The 18,330-nt window shown below is 40.0% G+C and overlaps 1 protein-coding gene across 2 annotated transcripts in view; it reads left to right on the plus strand.

The window, feature by feature from the left end:
• Positions 1-11,086, plus strand: part of myo18ab (myosin XVIIIA b) — a 172,399-nt gene extending 161,313 nt beyond the window's left edge. Inside the window, exons 42-44 of one of the 2 annotated variants that reach the window (XM_030743862.1) lie at positions 1,328-1,450; positions 3,455-4,930; positions 8,172-8,294. In XM_030743862.1, the coding sequence (XP_030599722.1) occupies positions 1,328-1,450; positions 3,455-4,922 (1,591 nt within the window). In that variant the 3' untranslated portion in view covers positions 4,923-4,930; positions 8,172-8,294. Of the gene's footprint in view, positions 1-1,327; positions 1,451-3,454; positions 4,931-8,171 lie in introns of both variants that reach the window. The other variant, XM_030743863.1, reaches the window with a different exon arrangement.
• Positions 11,087-18,330: the final 7,244 nt, after the last annotated feature.

An 18,330-nucleotide genomic window follows, 5' to 3' on the forward strand; every position in this document is an offset into this window, starting at 1 on the left:
TCACATCCAAGGCCCAATTAAATCACCAGTTAATCCAACATAGATGTCTTTGGAGTAGAGCCTAACCCTCAAAGAGCCATAAACCGGTAACAAATCCTGGAGTTTAACAATCCAGAACTAGAATTAGTCTGAGAACAATGAATAAATTTAGTTTGTGCTATAGCACAAAAGAGGATGTAATACCCAGATATGAAAACTATTTCAAAATAATGTAGGGCAAGTTAATGGTAATCTTTCCATTAGCACTTTAGAGCAAGTAATATGCTAAATGGAGAGTTGGTGGTTCAACCCCTTGTTTCTCTTACTTGCATGTTAAATGTTTTTGAGTGGTCAGTAAGACTAGAAGAGTGCTGTATAAATACAAGTCAATGAAACATTTCCCAAAACTGAAGCCAGTGCAGAAGTGCCGTAAAAAGCAATACCACTGAAGGCTTCAATATCTTTGTGGTGTCAGCAAACTCTCATTGGGAATAATTGATTTGCCTTGTGACATACTAAAAATTGCTTCAATCATTACGATTTCTTCTACTAAACTCGCTCCTTCTGATCAAGGTGCTGGTGGTCCTTCAGAAGATGATTCCATCATTGCATAGATATTAGGTTTCATTTACTGGAATATTTCTCCAGTCAGTCTTTACTAGTTTCAACTCCTTCAAATATGTTTGTACAAAAAATGCAAACCTTCAAACCAGTCATTCCGGAACAAATGTATGATGGAGATGCTCACTTGTTTTATACAGCCTTTGTTTGAAATGTGTTAACACAAATTGTTGTCTGGACATTGGTGCAATAAATAAAAGTAATCTACTGGATCTCTAGTTTCTCAAATGCCACAATTACAGTTGTGACAGTTTATGACCACTCATCATAGGCATGAATGTTATAGTAATTTTGAGCTTTTGATGATTTCCTTGAACTGAACACATTAAAGCTCTTGTGTGTTGCATTTTGTCCTGTCATGTTGCTTTTTTGTCACTAAAGTAGTGTTGGAAGTGCAGAGGTTTAATGTTTGCCAGCTTACTGCAGCAACCATGCACATCTGTGCAGCCTCTTGTGGGCATGTGCGTACGCATTTACAGGGGCTCTTTGGGCAGACATATGCATGTTATTTATTATCTAGAATAACTGTTACCGTCACCATTTGCTGTCACACTAACAGAGCACAGAAACATTCCTGCCTGTGCTGACCACCATTTCACACTCACATTTCATCACCTTATTCTCCTCACTGAATTGCAATGTTTGACTTTGCTCTTTGTTCTGTTCTTTGCTACCTTGTCTCTCTTTGCTTCCGCTGACCTGTTTTCCTGTCTCTGGCCGGCACCAGTCAAGAGGATTCAAACACAGATTCTGAGGTGGAGGATCGCGTGGATGGGGTGAAGTCATGGTTGTCCAAGAGCAAAGGCTCCACCAAAAATCTCTCGGATGACGGCAGCCTCAAAAGCTCCAGGTCAGTACAAAGGCAACAGCTATTACTGTCACTTCAGCAGCAGTTAGGAAGCAGTCTGCCTAGACATTTTACTTTTTCTGGACTCTGAATAAAAAATATTTACATGATGTGACCAGAGGAAATAAAACCATCAGAGCAGAGAATTTGACTGAAGTGAAGGGGCTGCTATTAAATACACAGATCAAGTATAACATTATGACCACTTACCAGTGAAGTGGATAACACTGATTATCTCTTCATCATGGTACCTGGGTGGGATATATCAGGGAACAATTGACCATTTTGTCCCCAAAGTTGATGTGTTAGAAGCAGGAAAAAGGGGCAAGTGTAAGGATTTGAGCCAATATAACAAGGGCCAAATTGTGATGGCTAGACGACTGGGTCAGAGCATCTCCCTGACTGCAGCATTAGTCAGGGTGCCCGTGCTGACCCTATCACCTGCTGAAAGTGTCAACAATGGGTACACAAGCATCAGAACTGGACCAAGGAGCAATTTAAAAAGGTGGTCTGGTCTGATGAATCATGTTTTCTTTCGCATCATGCGGATGGACAGGTGCATGCGTGTCGGTTACCTGGGGAACACTTGGCACCAGGATGTGCTATGGGAAGAGGGCAAGCTGGAAGAGACGGTGTGATGCTTTGGGCAGTGCTCTGCTGGGAAACCTTGGGGCCAGCCATCCATATGGATGGTACTTTGACACGTACTGTACGACCAATCTAAGCATTGTTGCAGACCACGTACGCCCTTTCATGAAAATGGTATTCCATGATGGCTGCGGCCTCTTTCAGCAGGATACAAAGCACAAATGGTTCAGGAATGGTTTGAGGAGCACAACAATGAGTTTGAGGTGTTGACTTGGCCTCCAAATTCCCCAGATCTCAATCCAGTTGAGCATCTGTGGGATGTGCTGGACAGGACTTAAAGGATCTGTTTATATTGGTGCCACATACCACAGCACACCTCCAGGGGTCTAGTTGAGTCAGTGCGTCAGTGGGTCAGGACTGTTTTGGCATCAAAAGGGGGACCAACACAATATTAGGTGGTCATAATGTTATGTTTGATTGGTATATATTTTTCAAACTGTTTTTTCTTCATTGTCATCCATTGGGTGAAGAGGGGCTTTATTTCCCCCTTTACGAAAACAAAACCACCTTCATGCTGGATTTTATGGATATGTCCATTGGCCAGCTGGCATAGTCTACCTGTGCTGCTTGCTGAGTTTAATGAATGTGTCTGCAAGCTGACAGTTCTGTTTGTGCCAGAGTTGTCTCCTTAGTAGAAGATTTAACTCCCCTCCCTGAGCTGAGCCATTTCCAACTTTAACAACTTTTGGTGTTTTTAAATGTCTCTCAGCTGCTTCACCCTATGGACATACACTAACTGATTCTTCAAGATTGAACCACTGCCCCTTGTACTAGCAGCTTTCAAGTTCAGTGACTACCATTTACACAGTCACATTATGTACAAGTGTATTGGAATTCCTGTCAGGGTCTTCATTTTAACAAAGAACGGACCAACAAAAAGGGAGAAAGGAATAATTTAGATAAGAGTTTCATTAGGCTGTTACTAAGTGCATTTCTCTGTTGAGTGTTTGAGCTAGAGACATTACCCAAATAATGTGAGTTAAAGTTTATGTAATGCACACAGGAGTACTTCTAGGATCCATTTCAAAATACATCATCTTGGTTCAACATTATGCTCATAAAAAAAGGCATAAAAGTCAGAAATTTTTATCTTTTTCTGTATAGATGGGTTGATATACTAAAGGAAAAACCTCAAACCTTGATCCTTGGGTGGCATTGTGTTACATTGCTTTCCTCTCATTTTGCTAAATTTCAGCACTTCCATTTCTTGTCTCATTTCTGTTTTTATGATTTTTCAAGTTTCATTCATTTATTTATTATCCCTTCCCTCACTCACCTCGGCTTTGCCCAATATCTCATCTTTGTCATTTTCTCTCCCACTGTCTTCATTCCTTTGTCTCTTCCAATGTTTCTTTGTAGATGTGCTGTAAATGTAGACGCAAAGGAAGGAAAAGAATGGAAACAGGGTAAGGAATGGAAAGAGGTGAATAAAGAGGGCAGAGAGGTAGAATCAAGCAGGTCAGTTTCAGTGATGAGCTCTCTGAGCTACAGAAAACGATCCAACCTTGATTCAGTCGGTAACAAAGGAGATGCCCTCTTCAGTGCCCTCAAGGAAAACGCTGAGTCAGAGGATACTCTGTCCTTTCATAAACCGAAACCCAAAACCTCAGATTTTCAGGATGATGTATACTCAGTCAGCTCAAGGAGGAAGTCCCAGGTATTGGATGACATGAATGACAGAGAGTCAGTCATCTCTCAAGCCTATTCAGATGCCAACAGCCAAGCCAGGAAAGGCATGGACAGCCGCTGGAGCAACTTTGACAAAGAATCAACCATTTCATTCACTGCGGCAACTCGGGCCTCCACACGTCTTGGATTAAACCCAGAGAATGAAGCCAAGTCTACCATCAGCTTAGATGTGTCAAGCCCATTTGGATACCAGCAAAGCACTTCAAGCTTGGGCAAGGGTAGAGGCAGCCGTTCACTCTATGGCAGCAGTCCCAGTAGCCCTTGCTTTAGTAGACGTTATAGGGGTTTTAGTCCTGGAAGTGTTAGTCGGCCTGGTTCATTGGCTCACAGCTGCCGTCTCAGTGAATTTGATGTTGATATTGATGATAGTAGAAGCGTGGCCTTCACTGAGAGGTCCGCATACAGTCCTCACTCATCCACTGGACGCAGTGTCTCCATGCCACCACCACAAGCCAGACCAAACTCTGATAATGACCCAGTTGATAACTTGGATATCAAACCAGTCAGCCACCGTAACTACCTTGACCCTGACCTGGAGAAAGCCATCAATGAAGTTTTGAGTTTTAAACCTATCAAATTCAAGCGCAGGAGCTTGGAAGACTCTCAGGGTGAAGAAGAAAAATCAAGCAATAATGGAGTTGACAGAAAAGAGATCCAAAATGGAGAAGGTACTCACCCTGCAAGCAGACTGAGGCGTTCTGCATCTGCTGCTGACTGCATGAGACCAGCCAGTAGCAGTAGTAGCCATCGTCGCAGTAAAGGGAAGAGTAAGAAAAAGAAGAGAAGCCACAGCTCTGAGTCTGACAGCTCAGAAGATGGCCATCGTCACAGAAGCAGTTCCAAAAGGAGATCCAAAAAGTCCAAGAAAAAGTCCAAAAGGAAGGATGAATCTTTGTCTTCCTCCTCATCTTCTTCATCTTCAGATTCAGAGTCCAGCTCTGATGCCTCCACTATTTCCTATCGAAGTTCCAGCAGTGTGAAAAGGGCTCCAGCTCGAAAGGTTTCAAGTCCAGAAGTGGATGGAGAAACTGGGGCTCAGAGCAAGAGCCCTCCCCCTAACAAAAAGGATGAGAAGAAGAGGAAGAAGAAGGTGGACAGCCTGATGATGAAGTATTTGTACCGGCCGGACAGTGACTGATGCAGGCAGTAGGTAGACTTACCTTGAAGAGTGTGTTTTGAAGCATGCTGTGACCTAACCAAGCAGAGACCTTCCACTTTGATCAATCAGCACATTAAATATTTCTCACTCAGTCTGACTTAAATAAAACATGACAGTTTAAAATTCTAATAAGGGGATTGCATTTGTGATGATGTGTGACATTAGGCATGCTCAAAATTTTTGCTATTTACTGCTGTACACTCAGGACAAGCAAGGACTACAGTCTGTGTGGCGCTTTTTTTCATCAGGTTTGATTGCCTATATCGAGAACTCGGAGAGCAGAGCAGCCTCCTGGTGCTGTGAATTTTTATCACAAAAGGAAACAGTCGAGAAGGTGCATTGTGTGGATATTAACTCAGCTTCTCATTACTCCCGAGATATCGCTTTGATTTATAGCTTCAAAAAGGTAAAAAGTATGTAAGTCAATTAGGAGAGGCCATAATAGATTTTTTCCTTCCAGTGCCAAAGCCGTAGGTATAATTGGACCTTAAGTATTGATTTACAGTATAACGTTTAGCAAATTTATGTGTGATGCACATTTGACAGTAATTAACACCCCCCCCCTTTACAGTATTTAAGAAGTTTGAATGGTAAATAAGGTTAAAATGCTGGATTAGGATTTATGTAAACTAGTAATAGGATTTGATTATTTTTTTTAAACATCAGAGTTCATGAGGAATATTTGACATGATTAAAAATGTTATAATTTTTATTTGTTTATTTTTTGTAAGTTTATTTTTTTCTTGTTTTAGGCTACTTTAAGGGTAAAAATTCTGATCTCTGTATAGTGACCTACATTCCACTTGACTTCACACGGTAGTGTGTAACATATTGCTACATGTGGTGTAGACAATGTGGAGCCACTTTGCTGGGTAGACTATATTATGACCCCAGAATCCTCTTCTGCTTTTTCTGCATTTTTCTCCACAAAGAAAAAGGTTTTCAAATCATACAGCATGTACTCTGAAACCACTCACAGGCCAATATGAACCAGTATTCATGTAACATTTTGAGATTGGAAATACACCTGTCACTTTGGATAGCTTAACTTTATTAACAACATTAACATGGTACTGTTGCATGATAGCCTGAGGTTGCAAGTTTTTGTTCCCACTGTGATGCTAGAGCAATGACTGATATCTAAACATGGATAAAATACTGCTACTCCCTGGTTAGAAGAGCTTAACATACACAAGAATAGACACAGATCTAGACAAAATACCAGCTAATGAATAAAACCTAGTCACTATATGGACAGTAGATATCCAAAACGCCACTGAAATATATAAGAATGAATAGAATAACATTCCCAAATGGGCACACAGCAATTCCAGAAACTCTAGAAGACATTTAGAGGATTCTTTTGAATGCTTGAAACAGTTGGAAATGCTAGTAGTAGATAGTAAATGTCTACATGTGCTAGAATACATCTAACACGTGTAGCATTAGACATTTACTTACTAAAAGAGTCAAATTAGAGCTACATCAGAATCACTCAGAGCATAAATGTTAGATTCAACACATTGTGCACACAAGGCACACAACGAAATGATCGTTCCAGATCACTCATCCAGAGACGAGCATCTGCGGTCATGCAGCCAGAGACTGGCTGCTACCGTTAGGCAATGTGGTTTAAGTGTCTTGCCCAAGGACACCACGCAGCGCAGGGACAGGAGCTCGAACCTGCAACCTTCCGGCTGCAAAGCGAGGGCCTACCCACTGCGCCACTGCCACAATATGGCATAAACACTTGAATATATAACATTTTTAACAAATAACAAGTTGCCAAATTCAAATTTTGCCTCCTTGGGTATGTTTCAAGTGTACACTCAAAAGTTTTGTTGGATTTTAATATAGCTGTGCATTTGTGTACACTATATTGCCAAAAGTATTGATTCACCCATCCAGTTCATTGAATTCAAGTGTTCCAATCACTTCCATGGCCATATAATTAAGCACCTAGGCATGCAGACTGCTTCTACAAACATCTGTGAAAGAACGAGTCACTCTCAGGAGCTCAGTGAGTTCCAGCCTGATAGGATGCCACCTGTGCAACAAGGACCAGTCTGGGTTTGGTGTTGCCAGGAGCACAACTTTAAAGTTTGGTGGAGGGGGGGTTATGGTGTGGAATTGTTTTTCAGCAGTTGGGATCGGCCCCTTAGTTTCCTTGAAAGGAACTCTTAATGCTTCAGTATACCAAGGGAACATTTGGGGGATGGCCTCTTCCTGACTGCACACAAAGCAGCTCCATAAAGACATTGATGAGACAGTTTGGTGTGGAAGAACTTGACTGGCCTGCACAGAGTCCTGACCTCAACCCAAAAGAACACTTTTGGGATGAATTAGAACAGAGACTGCGAGCCAGGCCTTCTCATCCAACATCAGTGTCTGACCTCACAGAATGGTCATAAATTCCCATAAACACTCCTAAACCTTTTGGAAATCCTTCCCAGAACAATTGAAGTTGTTATAGCTGGAAAGGGTGGACCGACCTAAGAATGGGATGTATCTCAAGTTCATATGCATGTGAAGGCAAACGAGCCAATACTTTTGGCAATATGATGTATAAGCATCTGTGCATTTGCTGGTCTACAGACACACACTTGATGGTAGGAATCTTTCTTAGCAGGAAGCTAACTTTCCTGGTCTTAAAAACACTTTGAGGGAATTTTTACTCTGGCGATGAAATGTATCATCCTTTAAACTCAAAACTTCAATGTCATAGATGATGCAAATGCTGGATTTCTGCCTTGCTCACCACTTGGAGCACTGCACAACTGCTGTGTGCTTAGTGTTGCAAGTGGTGGCTGAAAGATTAACAGCAACAGTGCCACAGATTAAAAGCATAAAGTATCCTTTACAGTTTATTAGTGTTTCTCAGTCAGACCAGCATATGGTAGTGGGCTATGGACAATTGTACAGCTTCCAAAAAAGTTTGTAATTTCTGCATAAATATAACGTAAATTTGATCAGATTTTCATTCAAGTACTAAAAGTAGACCGAGAACCAAATTAACACAATGAAATTATGTTATACTTTCTCATCTGTTTATTGAGGAAAATGATTTTCCCTTCAGTATTTCCCTTGAAGTACTGAAGGGAAAATCATTTAATTAAATAATCATAGACGGGGTAACCTTCCAGGACATTTCTCATCTTTCAGCCATCGTACTATTCTCTGTTCAGCTTCTTAATAACAAATAATTCTATTTGTTCTTCCTTGCTTCAGCCCCCCTAGCCAAAGACGCTACCTCTTCGATAGATCTGATGAAGAGGAGGAGGAAGAAGACAAAGAAGGCGGCGGGGCATCCCTGGGCTCATACCATCCTCACCACAGATACAGCACACATATGAAAGACCAGGACGCCGAGGACAAGCCTTACGAGACCGCGTCATAGTCCTCCCTGCAGCCTCCATACTCACACCATCATTGAGCTGTGACATTTTGTCTTGCATGCAAAGATGAGCACAGTTGTGATGATATGGACACAACCACACACCCAAACACTCCCACCCCTGAACACAGACACTTAAAGTCAGTGCTTCCTGTGGCAGACGCTCACAGGATTTGACCGTAATTCAACAGACAGCATGGTCTTTTTGACAATGTACTTAACAGTCTGACCTCATTGCACAAACAGCAGCTCCATTATTAACGTCTTGACTGTGCTGGTTGCATGCAAGCAGCAGTCGCTTGGCTTGAGCAGCCGTCTGATATAAAACTCATCATGGCTGCAGCTGAGCCGGAGAACTTGAGCTTGCAATAATAATGGATCCTTTCACTCTCTTTGTCTTTCTTCCGGATTTACATCTAATGCACCATAGTAATATATATTGCCATACTACAGTGTATTGCCAAAAAGCCTTTGTTTCAAGTATGTGTGCATACTGCTTGTCTTGTTACCAGTTAATTGTAAATTCTGAGTCTTTTTTCCTTCCTTCCTGTTCGGGAGAAGTGCCATTTGATTTAAGTGGGCTCCTCTACAGCTGGCTTCCTGCAGCTGGGGCACTTCATGAACTGCTGCATGGTACACTTAAGACGCTCTCATTATCATCTGCTTGCTTTTTGTTTGCCTGAAAAGTTTTTTTATTTTTTTTTTCCTCTGCCTTTTGCTGGCAAATTAGTTCTTCCTTCCAGGAGAACTATGTCACTTAACTGCTTTACTTTGAAAGCCAAACATTTTTCTCAGTTTCACTCTTTTGTTTCTGATGTACAACAGATATGTTCTGCAGAGAATTACTGTCAAGTAGATTCATTTAGTTTCACCTTACCTCTGTGAAATGCCTTGAGTTATTTTGATTTTGATTTGATTTGACAAAGTAGCAGACACTGTGGCTTCGTCCCCGTGTGTCGTGCTCACATGCTGTTTGTTTCTGTTTTGAGTTTGATTTGTTTTCCTTTTCTAAACAGACTTTGGACAACATTTGGGTTCTCAGAAAAACCACTAAAAACGATCCTCAGCCAGCATGTTAAAGAAAAAAAAGCTGGTGTTATGACTTTTTTCTGATCAACAAATCACATGGAAAGATCAAAACTGACAATGTGTTTTCTTTTTTTTTGTTCTTGACCTTTGGAGCAACAGAAGTGTAAAGGTCCACTTAAGTTTAAGGCTCTTCTTTTTTGCTTGAATGGCGGCTGATCCGTAGAATATGTATAAACACTTATTTTGGCTTCATTCTTGTACAGTGAGATGAAGCATTGACACATTATAACAATCGTTATAGACAGTCTGTTGGGTGGCATCAAAGCTCTGAAACTTCCTACTGAAAACATAAATGTTAAAAAAAAAAAAAAAAAAAGCTTTAAAATGTATCTTTTTCCTTTTAGAGCCAAATTTTGTTGTAGTTTTATTTTATTCTTTAGCCACCTCCCTGAAAGGTCAGCTGTGTGACATTTGCTTCTATCCAAACACTCGTTGAGATCCACATTTTTTGTATAATATTTAAAAGTAGGTGTAGTTCTCCGTCTTTGTTGGTTTGTGTTTAACACAAAGCTGACCACAAACAGGCAAGAGGCTGTTTCACAGACTGCAGTAAAAACCTCAGGGACATATTCTGAATGCACAGTCCTAATACTACTACAAACTGAATATTGACTAATGCCGGATCTCTTAATTGGAATAGGACATATTCATTTGAATAAGGCTAGGTTAAAATATCCAAATGAACTTTGCATTTTATGACTCCTATCAAATTAGGAATGTGGTCTTATTAAGACAAATAGTTGATTACCAGTGAACATGTAAACATCCTTTTTGATTTCCCACAGATTTATCAGTTTTGCTAATTGGATGAGCATAAATGGCATGAATTCATGCAGCGCAGTAATTCCACAGAGGTAAATCAATCTGGATTTGGCTTCATGTCTTTCCATGAGTTTTAATTATGAGAATGTAAAATATCACTAGTTTTTCTTTAAAGCCTCATTTTAACTGTAATGTCTTTAACTGGAAACATTACATACTGCATAACCAGTACTGTGAAATCATATTCAGTGTCTTTGCAGCCTGCTTTGTTTTCAGTTTTTTTTTTTTTTTTTTTTAACACATTGATGCCTGAACAGCACAAAAGGAGGAACCTGTTAACTGAAGTGTTAATTCACAGCCTTTGGTCGTGTGTCTGTATTTACAGGGAGGCATTAGAAATGTTTGGAAGCAGTTTAAAGTCCAACAAAAGCTTGACACAGCAGAAGCTGTAAGAATCGGTGGATATTCTTCATGAGGGGATTCAGGTGTGGTTCTACTACATGTGCTTTTTATAAACTCTTCAATTTTCTTCTCTTTGCAGTCTGCACAAGTGTGGAAATGTGTTATTTGACCTGTTGACCTGATAAAGTGTCTGGCTTGAACACACACAAAGAACAAAGATTGACCTAATGCCGACTGCACACACACAGAGTATTTATATATAAATATGTGTATGATTCATGCTAGCTTTGAAAATATTCCCTGTTTATTTTCATTACTATACAAATTGACCACTTGTTACAAATTTTGCATTACAGTTTAATATATTGTAAATAAATGATGGTGATTGTTTTAGAATGGCTTCGAGAATGCCTGATTTGAAGTGTTTTGCCGTCGTGGCATTATCTGATCCATTCAACTGTTGTGAGAATTGTCAACAGCAGCACAGATGCTGAGAGTGGCAGATGTTTTTATTTTTGTTTTCTTCCTGTAATTGAAGGAAAAGTCAGAGCCCATTTCTTCTGCTGCTTCTTCTTTTGGTTGTTTCCTTTATAGTCCGAGAGAGAGACCGCGTTTGTCTGTATAAAAAGTACCAAAAGGTTTGATACTATTACATCAATCAACATCCCTTCCAGGTTTCTAAAACCCATTTCATTCAGACACAAACTCAGAATTCAAGGTCAATGATAAATATCCCAGGTACCACTATTATTGTGCCAGGTCTGAACAAAATGGCCATATATGTGGCTTCAGATGTAATTTTATTTGTTCCAAAATGTTTAGAACTAATTCTAGGGCACCAAGTTTGAACTGATGTAGTCAATTACAGCTGGCATTCATGAAAACCATCAAAAAGTCTAAAAATAGGGTCCCAGTTTGAAATTCTTCATGCATTTCCACCCACTGATCAGTCTATATTTCTCCAGCTGGCACTAAACTGCACCAAAATCCTCCTCAGACACTCTAGTAATCAGAATAAATAAGATTTTAGGAACAACTATATTTCTTCTGTGGTTAGAAGCAAAAGAGCGACCCCTACCACCTGAATTAATGATTAGAGCAGTTTTCACGTATCTTCACAGTATAACACTATCTCCTATTTACAGGTGTCATAAGTTTGTGACCAAGTTGTCAAGTACAATTAACAGTTTGTTATTTATAGAAGAAAGTTAAGTCATTAATTAAGAAAGGAAATATTTAAATATGGCCACAAAGTTGCAAAACCAGATTCCATTTCTATATGTTAGAGATGCCGGTTCCTCTGTATTTGGACCAACACAACAGCAGCATGAACTAAACTGATGCACAAACTAAAGGAAATGTTAGAGGAACCTACACCAGAGGAAATCAGTATTACACTGGTGGATGCCATGTTCATGTTAATATGCTCAGTATTCTGCTGACCTTTGGTGGTATTGCTTGGCAACTGCTGAAGTATCTCTGCTCAATGCCTGAAAGAGTACAACCTTGTGTGTGATATCAAGGACTTGGAAAGAAGTAAAAGAGGCTCCATGGAGACAGCATACCAGATGGCTGGCCCAGATCAAACCAGGCCAAAGGACTTACAAAGGGCTCTACAATCAACCTACAAGACTGCATTCTTCAGATTCTTGCTGCCAGAGTGGAGAGACCAATGGTATAAAGAACTGATATCAGATCTATGTTGCAGTTGAGAGCCAAGTTCTGAAGTTCACTTCCCAGGATGGACAAGAAAATCACACATCTGGGATTTCTGTGCATGCCAGTGGCATTGACCTCTTGGTTTTCTGTACCATGCCTCCTTGGCCGACACTAACCACAAGATCTACATGGATGCAGGATTAGATAGCAACAATACACAGATATACATAAATATGTCTCACTTGGTCAACAGACTGGACAAGGCAGCTCTAGATGCTCTTTAAGGTCTGCATGCTCTGACAGGGTGTGATTATACAGCTGCATTCATGAACAAGGGGAAATTAAGGCTTTTCAATATAATGCTGTCAAACTAGCTTTGTGGATGTCCTAGCTGCGTCAGCTGGAGAAGTTGAACACTTCACAATTGCAAGCTAGAACAATTTGTCTGTACACTATATCCACAAGAAGCAGAAATCTGTCAACAATGCACAGTTTGAATCCTTTCTCTGACATTATGCCCCAATGAATGCTGCACCTCTGGATCGCATTAATTCATCCTCGATACCACCATGTAGAGCTGTACTAGAAAATATCAAGCGAGCAAGTTATGTCCATTGTGGAAAGAATGTGGAAGCAGGCTGACACAAAACACCCTGCTAGCACAATGAATCCTGAGCAGTGTGGATGGGAAAAAGAGACTCGTTACAGGCTAAAATGGTATGATTGTGAACAACTTCCCACGGAAATGCTAGACATGCTACAGAAACAGTCCTCAGGCCTTCTACATCAGCAAGATGAGGATGAAGATGTTAGTTATGCTGAAACTCTGGATGGTACTGATGAGTCACATGATGAAGAAACTCAGTAATGATCCTTTAGTACTTCTGGGGTAGTGTGTGTATGTATGTATGTGTGTATATATATATATAAAAGCATATCATTTTTGTATGATTTTACACTACCTGCATAGATCCCAATACTGAGATAGCATTACTCCTATTGCTATTACTAATATGTATGTTTATTATATAAATAAAATGATTCTGATTATCACATTGATTTATACAGCTTTAACTGGAAATGCAGCCTAACAATTCAGTATCATCTTGAAAGAATCACCAAATTGTAGATTGATAAGAGCAATTTTGTTATTTTATGTAAAAACATTATTACCAGTAATCCTGAATGACTTCAAATATACTTGAGAACACTAAAGATTCAAATACATTGCAGTATGAAATAGGGCTACACTGTACAGATATGTGAAACCTGCTGTAAATAATTAATTTAGGAGGTTGGGACCACTCGTTTTGCATATAGCAAGAGATGGAATATAGTTGTTCTTATAGTCTTATATAGGCCATTCTACTGAATTGGTTCAAATTGCAATCCCATACTTAAAAACAAATTTTAAAAAACAATTAAATATTCTGACCCTTAATATTATTAATGTCACGTTGTGAGATATTTAATCCCAAAGCAGTAGTTCAGATAGTGTGTGTGTGATATATATATATATATATATATATATATATATATATATATATATATATATATATATATATATATATATATATATATATATAAAATCTTTCTTTTAACTAATGCAGAGTACTGCATAAACATAGAGTGAAAAAAATTGAGTAAAAAGAAATCATGGGAACCCCCCAGCAGCCTAGACCTATTGCAGCATAACTAAGGGAGGGTCATCTGATCCAGCCCTAACTATAAGCTTGATCAAAAAGGAAAGTTTTAAGCCTAATCTTAAAAATAGAGAGGGTGTCTGTCTCCCGAATCCAAGCTGGGAGCTGGTTCCTCAGAAGTGGGACCTGAAAGCTGAAGGCTCTGCCTCCCATTGTAATTTTGAATATCCTAGGAACCACAAGTAAGCCAGCAGTCTGAGAGCAAAGTCTGCTGTTGGGGTGATATGGTATTCAAGACCTTGTAGGTAAGAAGAAGAATTTTAAATTCTATTCTAGATTTAACAGGGAACCAATGAAGAGAAGCCAATATGGGAGAAATCTGCTCTCTCTTTCTAGTCCCTGTCAGTACTCTAGCTGCAGCTAGAGTACTGACAGGGACTTTTAGGACAGCCTGATAATAATGAATGACAATAGTCCAGCCTAGAAGTAATAAATGCATGAATTAGCTTATTATTATAGATATTGTGCAAATGCAAATGCAAAAAAAAAGCAGTCCTTCATATTTGGTTAATATGTGCATTGAAGGACATATCCTGGTCAAAAATGACTCCAAGATTTCTCACAGTATTCATAGAGACCAAGGTGCCATCCAGGGTGAGGACCTGGTTTGACACCATGAGTTTAGAAGCAGGAAATTAGAGGTCATCCGGGCCTTTACGTCTTTAAGACATTCCTGCAGGTTAACTAATTGATGTGTGTCATCTGGCTTCATGGATAGATAAAGCTGAGTATCATCTGCATAGCATTGAAAATGTAATGCTTTCTAATAATCTAATAATAATTATTCTTAGAGCATGAAGAACTGGTCCGGGTCCCTACCGGTCATGGCAGATGACTGCCCCTCCCTGAGCCTGGTTCTGCTGGAGGTTTCTTCCTGTTTAAAGGGAGTTTTTCCTTCCCACTGTCACCAAGTGCTGCTCATAGGGGGTCGTTTTGACTGTTGGATTTCTTCTGTAATTATTGTAAGGTAAAGACCCTACAAGGACCTTAAGGCGACTGTTTGTTGTTGGCGCTATATAGATCAAATTGAATTGAACTCTCCATTTACATGAACAAATTTGAGTCTATTAGATAAATATGATTCAAACCACAGTACTATACTGCCTCTAACCTCTGAAAAAAAAAAAACATTATGGTCAATAGTATCAAATGTTGCACTGAGGTCCAACAGGACAAGAACAGAGATGAGTCCACTGTCAGAGGCTGTAAGAAGATCATTTGTAACCTTCACTAATGCTGTTTCTGTACTGTGATGAATTCTGAAACCTGACTGAAACACTTTAAATAAACCGTTCCTCTGCAGATGATCAGTCAGCTGTTTTACAACTTCAAGGATTTTAGAGATAAATGGAAGGTTGGAGGTTGGCCTATAATTAGCTCAGACAGCTGGGTCAAGTGATGGCTTTTTAAGCAATGGTTTAATTACTGCCACCTTAAAAGCCTGTGGTACATAGCCATAGCTGATTTGAAGCTTTCTTTGTCAGAGCAGCCACAGTATCCAGAGTTGTGTGAAGTGAACATGTAAATGTATTGACAAGATAATTTGCCTCTGTGGGAGCTGAGTTTAGGTAGCTGCTCTGCACTGTGTTGGAACATGGCACTGAAGAGCATAATAATGAAGGAATTATATCATGGTCCTCCTCTGAGGATGACGTGGGCAAACATAACATTCAGTCTGTACTCATAATGGCGATTAAATGAATCTGTCCATTCATATACGCACATGTTAACTAATTCTGTGTCAAGCATAGGAAGATGCAGCCACGAAAGTGATGACTTTAGGTATATGTATGTCATGAAAGTATTGTACTTGTGTAACTGCAATATTGCCACTACAGATAGAACATTCACTCTTATCACAATCATTTATGTATTCATGGCAAGAATATAAGCAAGACTGGATATTTAGATGAGTGACAAATTAAAGTGAATAACCTGAAACTTTAACCACTCTGTTAGGGTGTGGCGGGCATATTGCTGGCAATGTTTGGGTCCACTTGTCTTTGCAGAGGGAAGGGTCACTTCATTCAAAGGATCTATTGATTTAAAGTAGTTCTGCCTTCATCCTTTATCCTGTGAAACATTTCTGTTCTGCCAACACAAAGTGAAACACAAAGCTGAACAATAAGTGCAAATAAAAAATAAAATTAAGAAAACCAGATAAAATAAAAGACACCCCCCCCCCCCCCCACCCCCCCACCCCCCCCTTCCCCATCTCCAGAAATTGCATTGAACAATCTGGGCAAAAGGTTATGTGGGGTCAGTCAAAGAACTGACAAGCAAATGTTGGAAAAACATGCTGTGGTCTTTATAGCAACAAGACCTGAACCCATCTGAACACCATGTCTCATCCACAACAGCAGCATGGAAGGGTTTAAATATTTGTCATCGGAATATTTCAGGCGTTTTTCTTCTTGCATCAGTCAAATGATGACTGATTCAGTCTTATGTTCTCGCACCACACTCACACTGTGCTGTTCTGAAACAAATGAAATAGAGGATTCTGTGAAACCTAAAGTCTGTTTGCAGAAATTGAGGAACCTTCAGCAGAACTGTTGCTCCAGACACATTTCTTATGTTTTGGTGCCTAGATAAGCTTTAGAAGAATAGCTGTATGGCTACAAGCCCTTTAAAACTGGTTTCTGTCAGGTTTAAAGTGATGGTGCTGCTGGACAGCTTCCATTTTGAAGTGATACCAGCTCGATGTCTTTCGTCTGCTGTGTTTGGACCCAAGTGCAGGACGCAGCTGCAGGCAAACTTAAACTTAACGTCCTGCAAAAAAAACTGAGCAGTTTAGGGCAGGAAAAAGAGCTTGCTGTATTGTCGTGAATTTACAGTAAAGCTCTGTGTTAGACTGGTGTATAATGGCTGTGGTGTTTATGCTCAGTGTTAGTGTACGTTAAGTGTAGCAGAGATTATTTTGAATTTAAAGTGATGATGCTTAGATTCATTCCCTCAATTCAGCCTTTATTCTAACTGCATGCTGTCTACTATAAAGACATTACAGCCATCAGTGTGACAAGGTGTATACAGGTTTCAGAGCAACATATCCTCCCATCCAGATGACGTCTTTTTCAAGAACGATCTTGCATCTTTCAATAAGACAATGCAAAACTGCATACTGCATCTATAACATTAACATGGCTTTGTAGTGGAAGAGTCTGGGTGTTGAAGTGGCCTGCTGCAGTCCAGACCTTTCACCAACTGGAAACATTTGCCGCAGAGGAGATTCCCCCAGGACACCATCCATCGTCTCATTAGGAGCATGCCGCGATATTGTCAGACATGCATACAAGCACGTGGGAGTTATGCAAACTACAGAGTGCCATTTTGAGTTGCTGCAATGAAATTTCAACAAAATGGACCAGCCTGCTGCATTGTTTTTTTTCACTTAGATTTTCAGGGTGTCTTTGAATTCAGCCCTCTGTCGGGCTGATCATTTTCATTTCCATCAAACCATGTGCCACCTTTTGTTCCTGCCCAGTTCATATCAGTACAGATATCCAGCCTATTGAGTAAGGCTTCTTTTAATTTTTTTGAGCAGTATATATAGACATTTGGAATTAATTAAGCCAATATTAGAGGAATTCTCTTCTAATATTTCATATTTGAGAGAATGTGTAGAGGTTGGGAGGAGGGTGGCTTCATGCAGTTTCCTCTTCACAGGTCAAATACATTTTGCTCTTCATCTGTGGCTCCCCGCCTGCAGCATAGTCCCATTGACAAGCAAAAGCCAGCAGGAAGCAACTGGAGGCAAAGTTAGATCATCTGTGGAGATGGTAAGTGATAGTGAGTTCTCCCTCACTGTGGCTTTTCTATAGGGGGACATCCCTGAACAGCAAGCAGGCAGCTGTTCAGCTTCACCTCTCATAAGGCATCAGCTCAGCAACTTAGGATGTCAAGAGTTGCTGTGCTGCATCAGCACTTCCAGGATGAGGAAATAGCAATTTCAGGCAATTCTCTCAGGTTTTAATAGCTTGTATTTCACTTCTGTGTGGAATGAAATGAAAACTTTTCTCCTTTAAACAGCTGCAGCCATTCTCTGTTTGAATTAGTGTAAAAATGAAACATAAATTATTCCAATCCATCTTAGTCGTCCTCTTCCTGTGAATTGTTTTCCTAGAAATCCCCCTCCAACTGGTTAAAGATTGCAGATTACTGTCTGCAACTTTTGTACCTTCTTAATCAGAAGTACTTGAAGGCATTCAGTATTCATGAGCTGAATGATGGAACAGACACCGATGCACAACTCTGCTGGCTTGGGGGAGGGGGCTGAGGACAAGCAAACTGAGATATTAGAGGAAGCAATATTGGAAAGGCAAGCATACCTTTTTCCCTAGAGACAGACAGTGACAAGAAGGTGTTGTAAAAACATACA

Source organism: Archocentrus centrarchus, chromosome 13, assembly GCF_007364275.1.
Source record: "Archocentrus centrarchus isolate MPI-CPG fArcCen1 chromosome 13, fArcCen1, whole genome shotgun sequence".
NCBI lineage: Eukaryota > Metazoa > Chordata > Actinopteri > Cichliformes > Cichlidae > Archocentrus > Archocentrus centrarchus.